The sequence below is a fragment of the Oryx dammah genome, unplaced genomic scaffold, assembly GCF_014754425.2.
Source record: "Oryx dammah isolate SB20612 unplaced genomic scaffold, SCBI_Odam_1.1 HiC_scaffold_17, whole genome shotgun sequence".
Lineage (NCBI taxonomy): Eukaryota > Metazoa > Chordata > Mammalia > Artiodactyla > Bovidae > Oryx > Oryx dammah.
The window spans coordinates 73,276,278-73,297,304 of NW_024070201.1; the positions used below are offsets into that span (position 1 = coordinate 73,276,278).

Consider the following 21,027-nt stretch of genomic DNA (forward strand, 5'->3'; position numbering starts at 1 on the left):
CAGTGTAGACAATGGGACATCTGCACTAGCTGTTAAAATACCGAATGCATCCGGACCACTGATGGAGGCCACTGCCCTGAGTCAACCCACTCTGGAATATTTTTCCCTCCCCGGCTATCCTGGCCCCAGATCCAGCAATAAAAGGAGTAACATCTGGCACAGGAAAGAGTCACCAGGACATCAGGATCTCCAGACACTGATCCAGCAAGCCACACCACTTGAGCATCACCCCCTGGCTATCAGGTGACTGGTCTCAACTAACCGAAGGGAAAGGAAACTGTGAGCTCACTGTTGAGGGTGTTGAGGGTGATACAAATTCTGAAAACCAGCAACTGGTCATTGAATCCCCTCCTCCATCTCCATGTCTCTCCTCCCCAAAGCCAGAAACACCTGGACCCCACCAAGTTCTGCCTTCACCTTTCAGCATGTCCCATAATCACACTCAGACATCATTGCACTCTTTTATTCACAGAAAACACAGATAAAGCATTTCAATGTTCATTTAGCAAACTGAACCACTTTTTTTTTCTTTTTTTGGCACAAAGAAATATCACAGATGGACCCCAAGATCAATCAGAAAACCGTAATATTTATCAGCCATCACTGGTCCAGGGGCAGCCACAAAACTCAGACAGACAGACAGACAGCATTGCCACAGACTGGAAGAAATAAACAAGGTCCACATTCACCTCACAGTAAAAACCTGCTCACCGACAGGCGAGGATGGGCAGGAAGGGGCAGTTTTCTCTGCTCCAAGGAGTCGGGGGCAGCGGATATTGGGAGGCAGAAGCAGGATGGGGAGGGATAAACACCATTCATAAATTAGAGAGAGGTGGCCTTTTTGTTTTTAACCTCTTACCTTGTTGAAGTAAGACAGTGCAAAAACTACCATACCCTGACCACTCGTCCATTCAAAAAACCTCAGAAGTTGTGTGGTTTGGGGTGTCTCTCCTCTCAAGCGCCTGTGTGTGTGTGTGTGTGTGTACGTGCGTATGTGAATGTGTAAGTGTGGTGCTTGTAAACATTGTCACCATCCACCAGAGACACACACCCGAGTGTCTGAACGGTGTGGGGTGGGGGCTGGACCCCACTTCACCGCCCCCTCTTCCCCAAGGATTCCTGTCCAAGACATAGTGCAAATTTCAGAGACAAAGAGAGGCAGGTGGAAGTGGGGAGGGGGGCGGACAGGGGGCAAGTAGGACACCAAAGACGGGGTGGGAGAGGGAAGGGGGAAATAAGGCAACAGTTAAAAACGGTCCATGTTATCAAAACCGACATCGTGTGCCCCCTGCCCCCACCCGCGGAGCCCCGGTCACGAGAAAGGGCGGAAGTCCCGCTCCTCCACCAGGCTGATGGAGGGGTTCTTGAGCTCCTCCTCCGAGCTGGCCATCTTGTAGCCCAGCTGCGCCAGCACCCGCTGGCAGGCGTTCTGGGCGAAGGCCACGATGTCGTAGGAGAGGCGGAAGCGCCACTTCTCGGCCGTGGCCGCCGAGTTTCGCACCGTGCCGTACTTGTGCTTGCCCAGGGTGGGGTCTCCCCGCGTGTTGTTCTGGATCCAGCGTGCCACGTGGCTGTCCAAGGGGATGCCCAGGAACCCGTAGATCTCCTCAGTCTTCTTCATGGGGTTCCTGGCCAGGTCCTCGTAGCGCACCAGCATGTACTTGCCCTTGAGCCACGGGGGCCGCATGAGGCCGGTGGACACGGAGTTGGAGAAGTCCTCGCACACCGTGGTCAGCTGCGTCACGTCCAGGTTGTAGGGCTTCCGCCCGGTGCCGTACCAGAGCCGCCAGAGGCGGTACGTGTCGCGGAAGGTCTCGCTGCGGGAGGCCAGGATGCCCCGGGGGTCCCGGACCAGCTGGATGACCTTGAGGTTTAGCCGAGGGTCTTCCACCAGGGCCCGCAGGTCGTTGACCTCGGGCACGCGCACCGTCTTGATGGCCACGTGGCTGCGCGCGCGGCAGGCCTCGGCGGCCACCGTCAGGTTCAGCAGGCCGCACCTGCGCACGCAGTCCCCCTCCTCCAGCACCAGGCCCCCCACGCCCGGGGCGTCGCACACCGGCCGGGAGCACAGCACGCGGCTGGCCCCGCGGCGGAAGATCCTGTCGGTGGTGTGGTTGGCGGGCGGCGGCTTGATGTAGTTCTCCAGGAAGTAGAGGTCGCAGGCGTAGAGGCTCCTCAGGAGGTCCCGGCTGGCGCCCAGCATGACCCGCCGATCGGCTGGGCTCTTGCCCTGGGTGAAGCGGGGGATGAGTGTGTTCTGCACGTGGTAGAGGGGCTCAAACAGGTAGAAGACGTCCAGGTGCTGGTTGAAGAGCTGGCCCACGAAGGAGGAGCCGCTGCGCGTGGTGGCCAGGATAAGGATGTGTGTCTTGCGCGAGAGGTTATAGGCGAAAGTGGGGCCCTCCTCGCACAGCCGCTCGGCCAGCCCGGCCTCCGCCAGGCCCGGGCAGGTGTGGAAGGACTTGGCCGTGAAGGTGCGGATGGCCGTGTATTGAATGGCGATGGAGGCCAGGGCAAGGAGGAGGACGGCCTTCCAGGAACATTGCATGGCTGGGCACCTTCATGGGGCTGCTTCTCCAGCATGTGAGGTCTGGGGGCCAAGGCGGGCAGCCGTCAGGGAGCAGCCAGACTTGGGGGCCCCTGACGGCCGGAGGCGGCACCGGCTTGCTCCCTGAGAGGAGCTGGGTCTCCAGCCCTCAGGGGAGGGGCCCCAGCTCCATGGTTCAGTGCTCCCACATACACCTGAGCACTGAAAGGGCTCCTACGCTAGACTTTACCATTCTCTGGGGACTCCCGGGGGCTCTTAGGAACTGAACAAACCCATTCCTATACCCCAGGGCCTAACCTACAGAATACTGTGGGGCCTCCCATCAGAACTGAGTAGCTTAGTGGGGCCTGACCAGTCAAGACCCTAACTCCCTCAACTCCCATACCTGGGGAATGACCAGCTCCCACCCACCTCAGCCATTCCTCTGTCTCTGCCTACCCACCCCTGCTGGCATCTCTTGGGCCACCTGCATCTTCCACTCCCATGAACTGGCACCCACTTCCCTGTGTGGTCCTCTTTCCTCTGTCTTCTGCCCACCCGCAGGAGGAAGAAGGGCCCATGTCACATGCTGCCCCCTGACCCAAGACCTCGTGCAAAAAGAACCCTTGCACGCCTTGAGTGGGTGGGCTGCTAGCGACCTCTGGCCACCGGGCTGGGGAAGGGGGACAGCAACGTCAAGCCCTTCCTGCTCTCCCCACCCAGTTTACAGGTGCAGGTGACCAGCTATTCCAGTGGAGGACTCTCAGGGCTCATGGACTCCCTCAGAGGCAGCTGGCCCAGAGCAGACAGGGTCCAGGGGCTGCTGAGAAACACCCCTTCCCAGGCCCCAGTGGCCTCCAGGATTTGCTCCTGGCCACTGAAGAAGAGGGTGGCCCCCAGGTGGCACTAGTGGTAGAGAATCCGCCTGCCAATGCAGGAGACTCAAGAGACACAGGTTCAATCCCTGGGTCGGGAAGATCTCCTGGAGAAGGAAATGGCAACCCACTCCAGTATTCTTGCCTGTAGAATCCCATGGACAGAGGAGCCTGGTGGGCTACACAGTCTGTGGGGTTGCAGTCAGACACAACTGGGTATGCACACGTGTACTGAGGAAGGGGTCCTGGTCATGGGGCACGTGAGTGAACTGGTTTAGCTGGATGAACTGGTTCCTCCAGCATCCCTCCCCCATCCAGTCCTCAAGGGCCTCCACCCTTAGGCCCTCACCCCCTTCAGCCCACAGGGTGAGCTCAGGGACCCCACTGTGATTCCACAGTGACCCCAGAGAACCCAGACCGGGGAGAGAGAAGGAGAAGGGTGGAAGAAAAGGGGCATCTCAAGGAACGGAGGAAGTGTGGGGAATAGGAGGGCAGGGAAAGTGGGGGTGTGCTGGGGTCCCGGGGTAGGGGCCAACCCGAGCATCTGAAAGTTGGCCCCCGTACCTCCCCCAGCCAAGAGAGGCCAGCTCAGTGACCCGCCCTGGGGAAGGCAAAGGCAGGGGAGCACTCCACCAACTCACCAAAGGGGGGCTGTTCGGCGCTGGGCAGTCCGCAGCTGCCGGATCTCCAGGCCTCGCCGGCAGTCACAGCCCGTGCAGCAGTCCCGTGGCCAGCAGACTGCAAGGAGACAGGGAGAGCAGTGGTGCTGAAGGGGCTCCCAGCACCCGCTCCCACCTCTTCTCCCCTGTTTCGTACGCCCCACGGACAGCTCCCTAGGGCTGGGCAACACAAGCCCTATCTGCTCTCCCAGATCTACCCACTGAGACTCAGGGCTCCAGGTAACCCAGTGCCATCTCTGAGTCCCTGAGTCCAGCCCTCTGAGTCCCAGGCAGCATCCTACCCCCTTCACCCCCCTCTCCCACCCGCTACCCATACCCTATGAAAGTGATGCTCCAGTGGGCAGGGGGCTGGCAAGCTTGCATGCCCAGCTGAGAGTCAGTGCCCCATGTAGGGAACCACCCCAGAGAGGCACCTGTCCCAGCTACCATCCAAGAAAGATGCACAGAAATCCACTGGACATAAACACCCCCAAGCTGGCCAGCTCAGTTCAGCTCTGGTGATCGGACTGACCCAACCAGACCCAGTACCTAGTGCCCAACAACGGTACCATCATGGTCAAAGTTATCCCAGAAAACGGGGCCAGCTGGAGCACAGTCCAGATGGGTTCTGCATTTAAAATCCGCAGCATCCTGACCCTTTGCGATTCACCTTGTTCAGTGATTTTCCCCAATGGGGGTTAGCGGAAGTCGGGAAGAGCAAGGAGCCTCACCCCAGATCTCCAGGTGGAAACGGCAGCTCAGTGGAGGCAGCCCACCCGCTGAAGCCCGGGAGGAAGGGACAGAAAGGAAGCGAGGTTCCTCTTCCATCCATACAGAGAGAGGAGAACGACTACCTGAAACTCAAAGCACAAGTGGACCAGGGAGCATCCCTGACCTTCACGCTCTTTGCAAACCCTAAGTCAAAGCACCAAGGTCACAGCATTGTTTTGGTTAGTATCCAATGAGTATTTCCTAAGCACTAAGCGGTTTACCTACCTTGGCTCATCAGTGCTCCGCAAGAACTTTACGTGGAAGCCAGTATCGGTTCCATTTCACAGGCAAGAAAGCTGAGGCACAGAGAGGTGGAGAAACCTGCCTGACCCCACATGCCTGGCTTAACCCCCATCCAGCAGGTTCCCCAGAGCCCATGCTCCCTCCCTCCAAGGAGACCTGACTTACTGTTCCTCCAGGTTACCCATATTGGGCCTTCAGACATGCATGTAATTAATGTCCCCTGCTCATGTGTGAATCAGCATGAGAGGCACCAGATGTTAGAAGGCGATGTTCAGATGACTTCTGAGACTTAGAGCATGCTCTTCCCTTTGCTGTCTGGTCTGGTTGAACTACTGGGCTCGTGGAGGTTGGGTGAACGCCTGCGCCTTCTGAGTATTCTTCCCACGTTCACTATTGGGCACAATTCCCCTTGGGGGCGGGACGAGTGGGTCCTCATTTCCCAAATGGGTGCTATCGGGTTCAGCTCACTCACCCAGCTCTCCACACCAGGGAGAGAGTCTGTTTTCCTGAGAGCCCCTGCTGGAAGGTCAGGGTCCTCACTCCCATTGTTCAGATGATGAAACTAAGGCTCAGAGACTACGCCAATGGGCGTGGTAAGCAAGTAAGAAGTAGGAGAGACGCGAGTCCCTCTGGATCAGACTCTTGGGCCGGCACTGTGGCTCTTCTACCATCAGTTTGGTGCAGAAGGAACATGCTGAAGCTTAGGGACGGGCAGGGGGCTGGCGGCGGCTCGGGGAGGCCTGTTTTAGGTGCAAAACCCTGCTTGGTGCTTAGAGGAAGCAGTACCTTGTCACCAGATGGCAGTAAACAGGGGAAAGGCGCAGTCAGGTTCTGGGGAACCTCCGGTGTGAGCTGAGGAAAGCACCCCCATCCCACACTGCCTCACCCCACGAGAGCAGAAGACGCTGTCTCCATCAGCAGGGTTGCTCAGAGGACCCACAGAGTACAGCGTCTCAGCTTTATATGGGACCCATGCAGAGTGCAGGCCAGCCCTGCCCAAGTGCCCCAAGACAAACGTGAACGTCTTTAGAAAACAGGTAGGGAAAGTCACCGATATGCGTGCAGAGTAATATTTTTAAATTATTCAGGAGTCCATTCTTTAGCGGCAGTGCGGTTTCATTCGGCCATATTTCCTTTGTATTTATTCACAAGGATGTTATTATCTAGCATGAGCCAGGTACTATTCTGAACACTATTCTAGCATGAGCCAGGTACTATTCTAAAATAACATGAAGGAAAGCAAGTACTTCTGGGCACTCATGATGTTTCTCCCAGTCATAGGCTCCCTTTCCAGGCATCAGCTCATCTAGCACTCACAGTAACCCTGTGGGGTCATGGTTCCATTTTACAGATAAGAAAAGGTTCTACACAGTTAGATAACTTCTCCAAGCATAGAGCCAGGATTCCAGCCAGGCAGTATGCTCAAAATCCTCCTCCCTGACCTACTCCCTCTTCAGCTACCTTCAGCACCCTTTGGTCCTCACCAAGACAGGAAATGGAAGCTTTAAAGAGACTTCCCTTAACTCTTAAGATTCCCGTTCCAAAAACAATTCACCCAAGGTTTTCTTTAGAGATGAGCATCTTTCAAGGAGGAAACCATTTTAAGTTTCTTCCCCTCACTTCCTTGAACCACCACCACCCCCAAAAACTAAGGCCAGGATTGGAAGCTGCTGTCTTGCCAATAAATCAGAAGGAATTAAAGCATCACTGCGATGCTATAAATCCCTTAAAAAGCAGGACTCAGATTTACAAGGTGCAATCTGGACACCCGGGAGGGGAAGATGTTGAAGGCAGGCCACCCGTTGTCACCCCTCCAACCCCCCACCCCCAAGGAGGGCAAAGCCAGGGCATGGGAACGGGAAGATGGAGGAAGTCAGGCCCTCCTAGAAATGCCCCTGTTTGCCTGCCAGCCTGGCAGAACCAGGCCCAGGGCCCGCCAAGTGTCCTTGGTATGCTGGAAGCAACTGCCCTGGAAACCAGAGGCCCTGAGGCCGGGCCCCATTGTTCCCAGGGGAGCTCTGGCCACTGCAAGGGATACCTTCAATACCCCCATCCTCTAAGCCAGACTGTGGGCCCCAGAGCCCCTCTCTGGGGCTTCTTGAAGCCTCTGGCCTGGCATCCCTCCACCTCTGGTGAGTCAAAATCCAGGCAAGCCTTAGACATGGGCATCCAGAATCTAACTTCTCTTGGGAGTCACCCACTCTCAAAGGAAAGTTCAGACTTTGGAACCAGCTACCTTCAGATTAGGGTACAGGATGGGAGTGGGAAACAAACACCTCCACCTGGGAGAACTAGAATTCAGAGCTGAGAGCTCAAGCCATGAAACCACACCTACCTGGACCTGTCACTCAGCAGGACGTGGCCCTGGGCGACCCACTCGTTTTCTCCGAGCCTCAGTTTCCCCACCCGTAAATTAAGTATAACGTAGCAGTAGTCATCTGAACAGGCGTATAATGTGGTACAGCCTTGCACTTGGGACGTTGGCTCTGGCACCAGCCCTGTGGATGACCAGATTCCCCCAGTCTCCCTGGACCTCTGGTTTTCTCACCTAAGAAATGGGGATAATTTTAACAAGGCTGTTTTTTTTAGGACTGATTACTTCCTACAGTGTCTAGCGAGGAGGAAGTGCTCAATAAGTGTTGTTACTTTTATCGTCATTGATGGCCTCGTGGGCTTTCTGTCTCAAGGAGGTCTCTCATAACCCATCAGCACTGACTGTGACCGTGAGGCAGACACGCTCCCTGACCGCTGTGCCCAGACCTCTGCCAGGCAAGCGGCTGCCCGGAGCCCCTGCCTTCCTGCACACTGTCCCAGCCGGCGAGCTCTCTCCTGCGGAACCGCCGCAGTGGCTTCCCTGCTGCCCTCTAGTGGCCGCATCCTGCAGTGCCGCTCCTTAGCGCGGCGTCTCGGCTGGGTTCAGAATTCCTGACTGGTTGGCTGCAGTCTAATGTGAGGACGCAGGCAGGCAGGCGGCGGGGAGGCAATGTTGCAGGAGCAGCGAGGTGGGGGGATGACACGCCCACCCGGGCTGCGGGCTCTGCTCTGTGCTCCCCTCTTCCCTCACCCACACACCATGAGGCAGGCGGCAACAGGCAGCCTCACAGCATCTGGAGGGCCTCGGCTCCCTGGTCTTCCGCTCCGGCAGGGAAGGAACACCGAATGTCATAGGCTGGAGCAACCCACAGGCTCTGCATTCGCCTGGCTAGTGACCTTGGACTCACCCCCTGGCCTCTTTGTGCCTCGGTTTTTCCCTAAACCCAGTGACCCTTAAGGGCGTCCCAGGTCTGGCCATCGGAATTGTCCGATCCCGGGAAGCCCTTGTACTTCATCCTCAGGGTCAGGACCACCCTCCCTGAACGATGCGGGAACCTTCCTTCAGAAGTGGGAAGGCTCCAGTCACCTTCCAAGAGGCTACCACGGCTGGCAGCTCTGCCCCTGTCTCAGCCCGATCCGTGGCTGCCCCGGTGAGGCCCAAGAGCCAAGGGACGCTGCCCTCTGACGAGTTAACCTCTGTCTCCTGCTCTGTTTAATCCGCACAACCCAATGCTGTGGTTCTTTGTCTTTTCTGGGTCACAGACCCCCTTGGAGAGACACAATCCCTCTTCCCTGAAGATCCATTCGGGCCCACAGTTTTACACACACAATCAGAAGGCTCTCAAACCTCCTTACACCCACCCATGAGCATCCCTTCTCTTCCCTAGAGACTTAACCCTTTCATTAACATTCTCCCCCACCCTAGCATTTTCTTTTTAACCAATTCTGTCAGAGAAGGCTCCACAGATGTTTAAGTACCAAGGTGGAACCATCACCCAAGATGCATTATTAAGTAAAAAAAAAAAAATTTTTAAGTCTAGGGCCAGAAAAGACAATGGGCAACAGTGTGCCACCATTTCTCATTTCTTTAAGGGAATGTATGTGAGTATATCTACACACACACACATTTAGTTGAATCTATGCATAAACAACCATAAGAACTTGCACCGAACCAGTTAACTGTAGCTGCCAGGTGGGAGGAGCTAGGAGACGGGTGGGAGGAAGGCACAGTTTATACTGAGCATGTTGATCCAGTTTATTAACTTTGAGAAACAGAGAGAAGCCACCTCATGCAAGAACTGGAGGGACAACTGATGACAGGGTGTGGCACTGAAGCCCAGAACTGGCGTCTCACTGTGCCCCCAGGGCACTGCTCTCCCCAGAGCACTGCTGGCTGGCAATCTCCACCGGCATTTCCAAGGCACCGGGGCTGCATTCGCCATCTTTCGGCCAGAAAACTGGGCTCAGTCTGCTCAGGCAGGGGCCAGAAGTCACCTGGGGCTGCTGAGACAAGACAGGAGCTGAAAAAGGGGGAGACCTCCAAAGCGGGACCTGAGGCTTTGGGAAGAGCCGCTAAGGCCCAGTTGAGGAAATGAATCCCCTCCTGGTTTTCTCCTTGTTCCCTTTTCCCCTGCTTTTGTGAAGTCCAGGAAGACAGGAGAAGCAGAGGAAAAAAAACCTGATCACTGTATCAAATGATACAGCTCTTCAGAGTCAGGAGTCAGTATGGAGGAGCCCCGAGGCTCCGGGGTCCCTGAAACTGGAGTAAGAAGCAGAGGGATCTGGATGGGGGAAGAGATGGACGGAGGCACAGAGTTGGCAAACAGGCCTCTGGGATGGAGCCTGCAGAAAGGAAATGCTTCATCCCTGTGTCTGCAGTAGACAGTGATGACCTGCTCTGGAGACATCGGGGCTCATGAGAGACAGCCAAGCCTCTCTGCTGATGGTGAAAAGTGGGCGAATGGTCATCTCTGGATGCTTGTCTTTGGAACCATGATTGGGAAAACTTGCCCCCATTGGAGGTGCCTGAAGGATGTGTGTACTGGTTCCTTGGGGTCTGTGGATAAGCCATGAGGCCCAGGGACTCAAGAGTTTGTGTACAAAACACATGTTTGGATTGGTGTGGATCTGAAGAGAAGGACCATAGGCCTCACAGAGTTTCATGTTTGTTTAGCTAAAACATAAAACAGCAAAGTTTTTTCTTCCTAAGGAAAATAATGTGATGAAAATGAGGCAAGGGGAAAACAGGGGTATGAATTTCCAAAAGAACGAGGAGCCAGGTCAGTGCACAACAGCCCATAAGGTTACACAGACAGGTCAAAGTTACCTGGCAGCCAATGAGAAAAGGGAAATACTTCATTTACGTGTTTCATAGGATCCATGAGGTGAAGATTATAGCACCTGCTCAAGAGATACCCAACTATTCCTGTTACTGAATCCAACACAAGATTTATCCAGAAGGCTCTCCTCGAGAGCCCTGAGCAGGTATCACTGTCCTTAAGACCCCATACCTAGTAAGTCCAAGGACAAGTTTAGCAGTGCTGTGTCCTGAAACAACCTTCAAGGAGGTAAACAGGATGCCCATATGTAGTTCAGCCAGTGCAGCCTTGGGAGGAGGTGATCTGATGGTGTCCAGACTCAGCCTCTGAGGTCTGGGTCAGCCCAGGGGTGACTGGAAGCCCCAGTGCTTCTTTCTCTTTGGGGTCATGCCCCCTCAATCTGAAACCCTGTGGGGTCCATGGTCCTTATCTCCAGACCCACCCAATCCAAACATGTGTTTTGCACACAATCTCTTGAGTCCCTGGGCCTCATGGCTTATCCACAGACCCCACGGAACCAGTACACACATCCTTCAGGCACCTCCAGTGGGGGCAAGTTCTCACAATCATGGTTCCAAAGACAAGCATCCAGAGATGACCATCCGCCAACTTTTCACCATCAGCAGAGAGGCTTGGCTGTCTCTCATGAGCCTCGATGTCTCCAGAGCAGGTCACTCCAACATCCACGTTTTGACCCTGGGACATGCATGGTGTCCCAAGTCTCCTTGAGACGTTTACCCATAGGCGTGCGAGGAGGCAGGCTGGATGGAGTTGGACATCCTGGCTGTGGGACCAGGCAGGGTTGGGTTGACTCCTACTGCTGATGCTTTACCCTGAGCAGAACACTTAACCTCCATAGGCCTCAACTGTCCTTATCTATGAAATGGGAAAGATGATCACAGAATCTTTAGAATATTTGGATTGTGAGACAGAAAGCTGATGAAGCTTAGCACAAGGGCTGGGCATAGAGTGGGATTCACTAACAACCCTGGGCATGATTTTGAGGGACTACTCTGCTTTCGAACTGTGGTGTTGGAGAAGACTCTTGAGAGTCCCTTAACTTCGAGGAGATCCAACCAGTCCATTCTAAAGGAAATCAGCCCTGAATATTCATTAGAAGCACTGATGCTGAAGCTGAAGCTCCAATACTTTGGCCACCTGCTGCAAAGAGCTGACTCATTGGAAAAGACCCTGATGCTGGGAAAGATTGTGGACAGGAGAATGGGACGACAGAGGATGAGATGATTGGATGGCATCATCGACTCAATGGACACTGAGTTTGAGCAAGCTCTGGGAGACAGTGAAGGACAGGGAAGCCTGGCACGCTGCAGTCTGTGGGGTCGCAAAGAGACACTACCGAGTCACTTAATAACTCAAACCTACAAACAGGCAATAGTGGCCTGGAAATGTTCAAAGAAATTACAGCAGCGCCACAGCCTCCGCCATGAAGCTCTCACCACTTGTGTAGGTTGGAGACCCTTGTTGTTCAGACTGCAGGGACTACCTACAGTCCTGCCGGTCAGCGGGTCCCGACAGACCTGAGGGAAGCTTTCCCCAGCAGCAGGGAGAGTGATCGACCTCCTCCTGCCGCATGGCCCCAGTGTGCCTGACTCCTCGCGGGGGAGGGATGAGTCAGAAGGGCCCATTCTCTGTCTCGGGCTGATCCTACCACAGCCCGGCCTGTGGTAGGCGGGCCACTCTGCACCCACACCGGGCGGAAAGGCCCCGGTTTCCTGTCCCCCACCCCACCCCCGCCCCTCCCCACCAGCCAGAGTCGTCATCGGAATAGTACCCAGGCCCCGCCCCCTGGATACCGGGGGCTTTAGCCCCTCCTCCCGGCTTCAAGGATGACAAACAGCCAACAGCAGCTAAAGCGAAGGCCGCTGCTGCCCGAGGGGCTGGGAAGGGGAGCCTTCTGTCCCTGGATCCTGGAGTCTCCAGTCTCGGGCCGCCTGCGTAAGACCCAGCTAGCCCCTGGGGATACTGGGGGGGGGGAGGCGCCTGGGCGCCGGGGAAGCTCACCTGAGCTTTGGGGCTATTACATGGGATGGAGGGAATGCTGAAACGTTGTTGCTGAGCCATGAAAGGCGCTGGGATTTTTGGCCTCTGAAGGAGAGGAATTCAATCCGGGGCCAGTGACGAGGCTTGATCACTCAGAGCTTTTGTGTAATAAAGTTTTATTAAAGTATATTCTGACACAGACATCAGAAGGGGGCAGAAAGAGTGCCTCCCACCCCACCAGTCTTTAGCCGGATGTTATATAGCTACTGCTGCTGCTAAGTCGCTTCAGTCATGTCCGACTCTGTGCGACCCCAAAGACGGCAGCCCACCAGACTCCCCTGTCCCTGGGATTCTCCAGGCAAGAACACTGGAGTGGGTTGCCATTTCCTTCTCCTAGCAGGCTGCTAATTAGAGACAGGAAATGTCTCAGAACTCAGAGACTGGCACCAGGCCCCTCACCCACGAGATGCATTTTGAGATAATGTTGGCACAAGGTAAGTTGTCCCGGGCCATAAAATGATTGATGTAAATCTTGAAGAAAGGCAGGTTTCCAAGCAAAGCCGTAGTCTCATTAACATAGCTTAAGAGAACATTTGCATGAGTAAAACATACATACTGGTTTGTCAAGTAAAACATACTGGTTCTGAGTCTTAGGCAGAACCAAGTTGAAGACAGAGTCTAGGGTGAATACATAGCTCATTAACATAGCTTAAGAAAAACATTTCCATAAGAAAAATGCATTGGTTAGCTCAAGGTTTGAGAAAAGTTAAGTTCAGGTGGAACCAGGTGTCGTCACGGCAACACAGAATTTTAAAAGAAACCCCTTTAAATTTGTATAGAGAAGGGGAAAAAAAAAGTCTGACACTTGTAGTTTGTTTCCTCCTGCCACTCAAGAGAGATTTAAAAATGTCTGACACTTGCAGCCTATTTCCTCCATTTGGAGACCCCTGGCCTTCCTGCCTGTCACCCTCTCAATACCCAGAGATGATCACGGGCCTCGTTCCCTTCAAGCGGGGGCTTTCCACAGGTATTGCTGCCATCTTTCACAGACGAGGCACATGAGGCTCAGACCAAGTGAGGGAACTTGTCCAAGTGTGTGCGGCTTATCCTTGGTGGGGGCCAGGATTCAAGCTCAGCTCTGAGGACCCCTAAGCACTGGCCCTAACCACAAAGCTGAAATCCCCAGACCACACCCCAGAGCATGTAATGGCACCAGCACCTGGAGGCTAGAGGGGACAGGCAGGGCCAAGGTGGCCACCAGGATCCCCACACACTTCAGGGCCAACCTTGACCTCAGCGTTCATGCAGACCCAGAAGCGAGTTCACCCAGCAAACAGCTAGTGACCATCTCCAAGGATCAGACCCCTGCTGTGTCAGCTGGAGGGACACGGGCTGCCTGCAGCCCTACCTGCCTGGTTCCTGGCACACCACAGATGCGTGGGTACCATCTCACCGCTTCCCGAGTGGTTCTCCCCTCCCCAGCTGAATGACAAAGAGAAGCCCATCGCAAAGATTAGAAAAAATAATGGTGCAAGCATGCGGAGGGTGCAGGGCAATGTCCCACCGGACAGGCACTAACCAAAACACACTCTGCCCCCCACTCCGGGGCCCTAGCTCTGGTTAGACAAGTAGAGGTGGGGGAGTGGGTGGTTTCATGGCCAGCAAGGCCAGAAATGCCCAAATGCCATGCAGCCAAGAGGACACCAAAAAATGTCTTGATTACCATCCGGCCTGGAACAGTCTGGAATGGGGCAGAGGGTTTGGGTTCAAGGTCCAGAAGGTCCCCCTGGCCCCTAAGCCCAGAACTTACCACCAGCCCCCAGCTGGCCCCAAGGATGCCAGGCAGTTCAGCCTGCCAGTTGTCTGTCTCCTGGATGAGAAGTGTTGGGGAGAGCCGCTCACGGGTACCCTGACGATCAGATGAGCACCTCTGCCCCTACATCAACAGGGACGTCCCGAAAAAGACATGATGGCCACTGCTCATGGAGGGTCCGTCTCACAGGGGAGGGGCCGAGGCTCACTGAGGCTGAGCGGAGTGCTGAGAAGTGGCAGCCGAGGGGCCGGAGGCAGGTTACAGGGTTCTGTGTGTGAGGTGCATACGCAGCGAAGTCCTCACCTGTCTGAGTTTCTCCCTAAAGACGTGCCTTCCTTCCCTGACCCCCTAAACCCCGTGGTCTGGACCCCAGCTATTGCCCTGACCCTGTTAAGGCACACTTAAGAGGTCAAGAGCAACGGCAGAGGCTGAGACCCAGACCTCGGATCCAGGGCAGGCTTACCCTCATAGGACTTTCCCAGGCACCCAGGGAGAGGAGAGATCACCCACCTCCCTTAAAGATCATGAACGTAACACTCAACATCTCGGTAATGCTCTTAGTGCACTGGGCAAGGTACTCACTCCACGGCACCTTTGAAGTGTCGGCACCAGACATGTCCGTCATCTCCACCTGCCTACAGAATCCCTGAGGGACGGCGCCAGGCCCTCTGCCCATCCACCCATCTTGGGGTCAGGGGGTGCCCAACTTGGGGCCCTCAGCACCCTGCAAGGACACAGTGGGTGCTAAGCGACTCGTTTTCCCCAGCAGAGACCCAGAGAAGGGGAGGACTGTGCTCTGTTCTCTGTCCCAGAGGAAGAGATGAGCGTTTGCGACACGGCCTTCCAGCTCTAATCAAGGAGCAAACACAGAGAATCTCTAAACATTTAGAAAACGCGGGAACTCTGTGCCCCACGCAATACTGTGGGGATTTATAAAGAACAAATCATGCCTGACAAACTTGATAGCTTTCTTGATAGAATTACAAGACTGGTAGATGAAGGAAATGCAGGCAGGGTAATATATCTTGATTTTTAGCAAAGCATTTGATTCAGTGCCTCAAGTAACCTTACAAAATTAATTCAAACAGACTTGGCCCTAAGCACTTGTCATGGGGCTAAAAGCAAGAAGGGGCAGGTCCCAAGGGTCCCAGGTGGAGGAGGCAAGCCCAGGGGGAAGGAGCTGAGGGACAGAGTCTGGGAGAGAAGGCAGGGCTGCCAAGACCCAGCTCTGTTGGGTCAGATCTTACTAACATCTTCATTAACGATCCTGAGAGAGGGAGTAAACAGTCCGTTAATGAAATTTGCAGAGGGTATTAAACTGGAAGGTGTTGTGAACACCAATGAGGATGGCAAAGCGGTCCAGAGACCTGGGGGAAAAACCTAGGCAGGAAACTCAGCATGGAGGGGCATTGGGGGCAGGGGGATTCTGAGGCTGCCAGGGAAGAGGGAAGGACATCCCCAGGGCGGAGATGGGGCTGGGGCAGCCAAGGCCAGCTCGAGTGATGGCTTTGACTGGCAAAGCCCAAGGATCTCAGTTTTCCCATCTGTGAAACAGAAGGAAGAGCAAGCAGGTGTGGAGGATGAGCTGTAGCTCTAAGACCTGGTACTGCCGCAGGGACTGCCTTTTAGGGAGCTCGGAGTGGACGCCCTCCTTATGGGAGGGAAGGAGGGGGACAGTGACCAGTGACGTGGAGAGGAGGAGGGGTTGTCTGCAGGATAGGGAGGGGAGAGGAGCAACTGAAAGATGGACCCGTGAGGGAGACTGGCTGGGCCATCACTGGAGCCGACTGGCCTCGAGCCATTGCCCAGACACTGCCGAGGCACGGGTTGCTGGGGTAAGCAGATGTGGGCAGGCGCCCATCTCCCAGCCTGCTGGGCTGGAGCCCAGAGCCAATCCAGACTTGTAGGGCGCGCTGGGCACGCTTGAGCGGCAGAGGTTCTAACCTGTGGGGATGAGGAGGCCAGCATCTATTATCTTTCTAGAGAGTTCCTGATTCCTCTTCAGTGGGTCACCAGGAGATGCTTCTCCAGCCAGGTGAACCCACCTCTCTGGGATCCGGGAAGGTCACTCCCGCTCCAGTCCCCTCTCTTGGTCTTCAGAGCTCCAGGGGGCCGAAGCAGGATGCTGCCCGGCCATCTGAACTTGGGAGGATGTGTTCTTGCAAGCCTCCCAGGCAGGTGGGGTCTGAACAGGAGCCAGGACCCCTAAGCACGGTGCTCAGGCCCTCAGCCACCTAAATATGTGCTCCCTGGGAGGAAGAAAGGGATGGCTGGCTCCCAGCTGGGGGTGTACTGGTGCTTGCTGGGGAGGCTCTTACAGGAAGCAGGAGGCCAGCCCCGCCAGATGTCAAGACCACCTTGCCAGATGTTAAGACCACCTTGCCTGATGCAGAGGGGTAGATCCAGGTGAAAGCACCGCCAGGGGGAGTGCTCTTCCAACACCTTGAATTAATGGTGCTCACTGAACATTTACTACGGCTGTGTTCTCAGTGTGTGCCTCGGATTAATGCATTTGACCTTCACAACAGCCCTATGAGGGCTTTCCCATCTCACAGAGGAGGAGACTGAGGCATACATTGGTGGCCATGAGCCCTAGCACCTAGTCAGAAAGCCCGTGGAGAAGCAGAACCTGCCAAGAGCCACAGAAGGAGCTGAGCAGCTCCCAGGGTGGGAGGGGTAACTCCAGTGGATGGGGAGAGGCAGCCCCTCCCACAAGGACCCCAGAGCCTTGCCCCGTCGCTCCCTGTCCCCCATGAAGGGAGCTGGTCCAACTCCAACCACACTTGTGGAGACTGGATTCTTACTATATGTTTCCCTTCTCCCCCACCACCACAGCGATGAACAAGTCTGTTTCCATGGAAACCATACCGTGACTCAGGGCTTCGGGACCTTCTCTGAACCAGATTACGAATATCAAATGCTCCCTCCCCGCACCAGTGCAGAGTGAGTTGGAAAAGTGAAGAGAGACCCACAGTGGGCAAGGGAAGGAGACAGGGGTGTGGGGAAGGGGGTCTGCCGCGGGGCTGGGGGGTGGGCGGAAGGAGGTTCAAGCCTCTCCCCGGCTGGTGAGAGCATGGCATCTGGGCCCCCTGCAGACTCAGCGGAGCACAGATGCACACCTCCTGCGTGTACGTGTGGCCAGTACACTCACACCCCTGCATCAGCCCCCTCAGTGCCACTCCTCGGGAACTAGGGCCCTAGAAGAACACATCCCTTCGAATGGGGACCTGCCCCTGGCAAAGGTGACCACGCAGGAGGGAAGCTTGTCGGCAAGAGGAGCTTGACTTCAGATGCTGAAGAGGAACCCTCCAGCCAAAAACATGGCAATACTCAGCAAAGAGGGAAATTTGGAATTTTAAGGGGAAAATGTGCTTCCGATTTGCGATGAGGTCGTGTCTTAACGGTATGTGCCAGGAAGGAGGTGGGACTAGTATTTCAAAGCCTCAGCAGGGTTGGGGGCAACCCCCGCCACCCTGGCCTAGCCCCTCACCTGCCAACATCAGGACAGCAGCAGGGGAATGAAAGTTTGCAGTGCCAGGCTTCAGGGCCTCCCTCAGTGGGCCAAGGCCCCAGGGCAAATCCACCCCCTCCAAGCCCCAGCAGCTCCGGGAGGATCCAGGAAGGAGGGGGGAGGGTGGGATAGATCGGAGGCTTGATGCCTCCCTGGCGAACCCAATGTGTGAGTCATGACGGTGAGAGCACCTGGAGAGAGAAGCAGGGCCACGGTGCTGCCCCTAAGTGTCCCCAGCTGCTGAGGGCCGGGGCCTGGGGGCTGCCCACCTAAGCGAGGCCTCTGCCTGCGGCAGCCAGCCCCACCTCAAGGGGTAGAGGAACCCCGGAAGCAGGCACCTGGTACCTCGGGCCCCCTCCTGCTTGCCTCTTACACCACGGCTCCTCTGGCTGGCCAGAGCAGCTACCCTCCCGGTCAGGGTCCCGCCTTCCACCCCCAACCCCCGGTCCCCTCTGCCTCCAGTATTATCTACCCTCTGGACATCCACCTCCCTACCCCCTGCCTTCAACTCTCTGTCAAAAGTCTCTGGCGCCTGGACTCCCTAGATGCCTCCAGCTTCGGAGCAGTGTTTTAAGTCCATCAGGAGAAAAGCCGCACCAGAGGTGAGGAGCGGTAACCCTGGGATGGGGGCGGCGGGGGGAGGGTACCCTGTGGCATCGCAAATCAGGCCAAGGTGCCACCTGAGGGCTACCATTAGGTCTTACCTTTTAACCCCTAGCTTCCCGGCCAGGGCCACTCTGGGTTCCCAGAGCCTGGGAGGGGCTGCTCTCCAGGAGGGGAAGAGCAGGCGGGTGGTTCTGGCTTCCGTGGGAGGTCTGCACCTTCCAGCAGCCCCTGTCCCCCCTCCCCCTCCAAGACCACTTCATCGCAGAGTGGTGGGTGCGGGTGCGGGACACAGGCTGGGGGCAGGAAGCAGACAACAGCCCCCGTCTCCGCGTGCAGCGTGGTTTTGGAAAGTTGGTGCAGCCGTGGGGACCCCAGGGTCTGCAGGGGTCTCAACAGCCCCGAGCCCGGCAGGCTATGGGACGCCGAGCCTCAGGCAGCCCCCGAGTGCGCTCCGCAGCGGAGGGGAGAGGGCGCCTCGGGGCCGCGGCGCGACTCAAGTTTGCTGCCCTCCCCGAATGGGGGCGGGGAGAGCCAGGGCGATCGCGGCGCTCACCCGCCGCCGGCCCCGGAAAGCCCCTTCCTGCACCCGACAAGCTGCGGTCCTCACCCCGCCCCGCACCGCCAGTAGAGACTGTCCCCGAGCTGAGGGGCGTCTCCCACCGCGCCCGCGCCCCTCCCGGCTGCTGCGGCGAGAGTCTGCTCCCTCCCGCCCCGGGGCCCGCCGGGCCCGGCCGGTACCTGGTCGGGGGCGCGCCGGGAGCCGCTGCAGCGCTCAGCGCCGGCTCCATCCTCGGGTCTGGAGTCAGGCTCGCCGGGGGCCGGCGGGTGGTGGCGGGTGCGGCGGCATCCTCCGCCTCCCGCGCCCTCCTCCTCGGCCTCCCTCCTCCTGCCTCTTCCACCGCCTCCGCGCGCCCCTCACGGGCCCCTCTTCATGGCCCGGGGGCGCGAGCCCAGGACCGCTCGACCAGCTGAGAGCGTTCTCCGTGTCGGGGTACCGGATCGGGGAACGGAGCGCGAGAGCCCCAGGGGCGCCAGGCCGGGGACCGGGGGCCGGGACCGAGAGCGCGGCAGCCCGGGGCGCCGGAGCCTCGCCGAGCGCCAGCCGCCCTGCGTCCCAAGCCCTGGGCAGCAGCGGCGGCTGCTACGGCGCCGAGCAAGCGGCGGGCGCTGCGGTCCGGGCTCCACCCCCCCAAAGCCGCCCGCCCCTCGGCGGCCGCCCGCCCCCTGCTCTTCCCCACCCCGCCAGCGCGCGCCCTCCCGCTCCCCGAGCCGCCCTGCCGGCTCCGGCTCCCCGCGCTGCTCCGGCCACCAGCCCTCGGGACGCCCCCGTTCGCAGGCCGGTTCCTGTGCCAACCCATCCAAACCCGGGGGAGCCACACCCGCAACCCGGGTTTTGGGAGCCAGGCGAGCGAAGGCGCACCACTTTCTGTACACACCCCTACCCCGCCCCCGGTGTGTGGGGGGGGGGGGGGGGGGAGCGGGGGGGAAGGTTGGAGAGCGCTCACCGAGGGCCTTCTGCCTGAATGCCCCTCCACCTCCAGAAGTTCGCCTGCAGCCCCCAGCCTGGCCTCGGGACCCCAGAACCCAGAACAGGAGCCTTTTTGTATCTTTTGGTACCAATACCCCAGCACACACCCCTAGGTCACGCCCCTCCACCCCCGTTATTTCTCAGATGTGGAAATGAATCGTTTGCCCCTGCTCCGTTGGTACCTCTTGGGTGGGGTCCACAGGCTGTTTGGGGTGCGGGGCAGGCATTAAGGTGCATTTGCTGGCGGACCCTCTTCCAGGCCAGCCCTCCACCCCGCCCCCACCCGTCCTACCAGCCAGATGCTGGGGCTCCTAGGTGGAAATCTGGAGCTACTGCCCCCCCTTATGTAGCCCAGAGCCCACAGGCTAAGCACCTTGGCCTCTCATTCTTTGCACAAGTATTGACTGAGCGTCTCTCAAAGGCCGCGTCTGCATGGGCACCAGGGACTCGTTGGTGACAAGACAGATGGACCCCTGGCCTCTCAGAGTGAAGTGTAGGAGAAGCAAGGTAAACAGGCAGAGAGTACCTGGGAGCAGTGGCCCCTGGGCTGGAGGGGACAGCCAGGAAGCGCAGCTTTGACTGTGCACGGGCTGGCCACCATGGGGGCCTGTGTCCTCATCTGGCCGATCCCCTGTCACTCCTCGGCTTCTGACCAGTTATCTTCTGAGGCCAGGAAAGGCAGTCAGCTTCTATCTCCACCCATCTCTGAAACTCTGATTTCCAGTTATAGCCAGAGAGTCATGGGTGACTTGAAAACTTCGGGCACCCCAGGGAAGCCTTCTCACCCAACCACAGACAGTGCGGTTGAGTGGTTAGCACGGGAGACCCTGGGCCACAGTCTGCAGAGTATGTGCGTGAAGGATGCAACCTCTTTGCACCTCAGTTTCCTCCCCTAAAAGATGGAGATACCAGTCCTCACCTCTTGGGGCTGCTGTACAACACTAGATGGTAAAAATGTATGCAAAGCACTCAGCCCATGCCAAGCGCTTAATAACTGCACAGTGCTGTTACTGCTACTGGCAGGTTGGGGTTCAGGGTAGCCAGAAATGAACATTAAACTCAGTCACCCAGAGAAGGATGCGGCCTCTGCGCTTCTCTAAGGGCCTCCATATTCAGATCACTGAACCCTCTCTCCGCCAGAGCCAGATGGTATGAAAGCCTCTGCCCCCCAGGGGCCCACCAAAACCAAACAGTCATTTATCTTGGTCACAACTGCAAATTCGTAATGAGATAAACTCCCCCACCACCACTGGTGGCCAGTCTGGCAGTGGATCCCCATCAGGCCATCGCGATCCCACGTTATCCACGGTCCTCTTCCAGTGGGTTCTTCAGCTGTGGCGGCCTCAGCATGGCCCACCCTC

General features: G+C 57.1%; 1 protein-coding gene across 1 annotated transcript; it reads right to left on the bottom strand.

Moving 5' to 3' along the window:
• Window positions 1-449: 449 nt before the first annotated feature.
• On the bottom strand, window positions 450-19,271 carry CHST1 (carbohydrate sulfotransferase 1). The gene is made up of 3 exons (XM_040259078.1): window positions 18,877-19,271; window positions 4,044-4,140; window positions 450-2,590 (listed from the first exon to the last, which is right to left on the bottom strand). Exon 3 carries the CDS (start codon window positions 2,546-2,548, stop codon window positions 1,313-1,315), a length of 1,236 nt encoding a protein of 411 aa, XP_040115012.1. The 5' UTR covers window positions 2,549-2,590; window positions 4,044-4,140; window positions 18,877-19,271; the 3' UTR covers window positions 450-1,312.
• Window positions 19,272-21,027: the final 1,756 nt, after the last annotated feature.

Bases quoted from the DNA above. Each gene is read 5' to 3' on its own strand.
- CHST1 (XM_040259078.1), bottom strand. From the start codon at position 2,548: ATGCAATGTTCCTGGAAGGCCGTCCTCCTCCTTGCCCTGGCCTCCATC.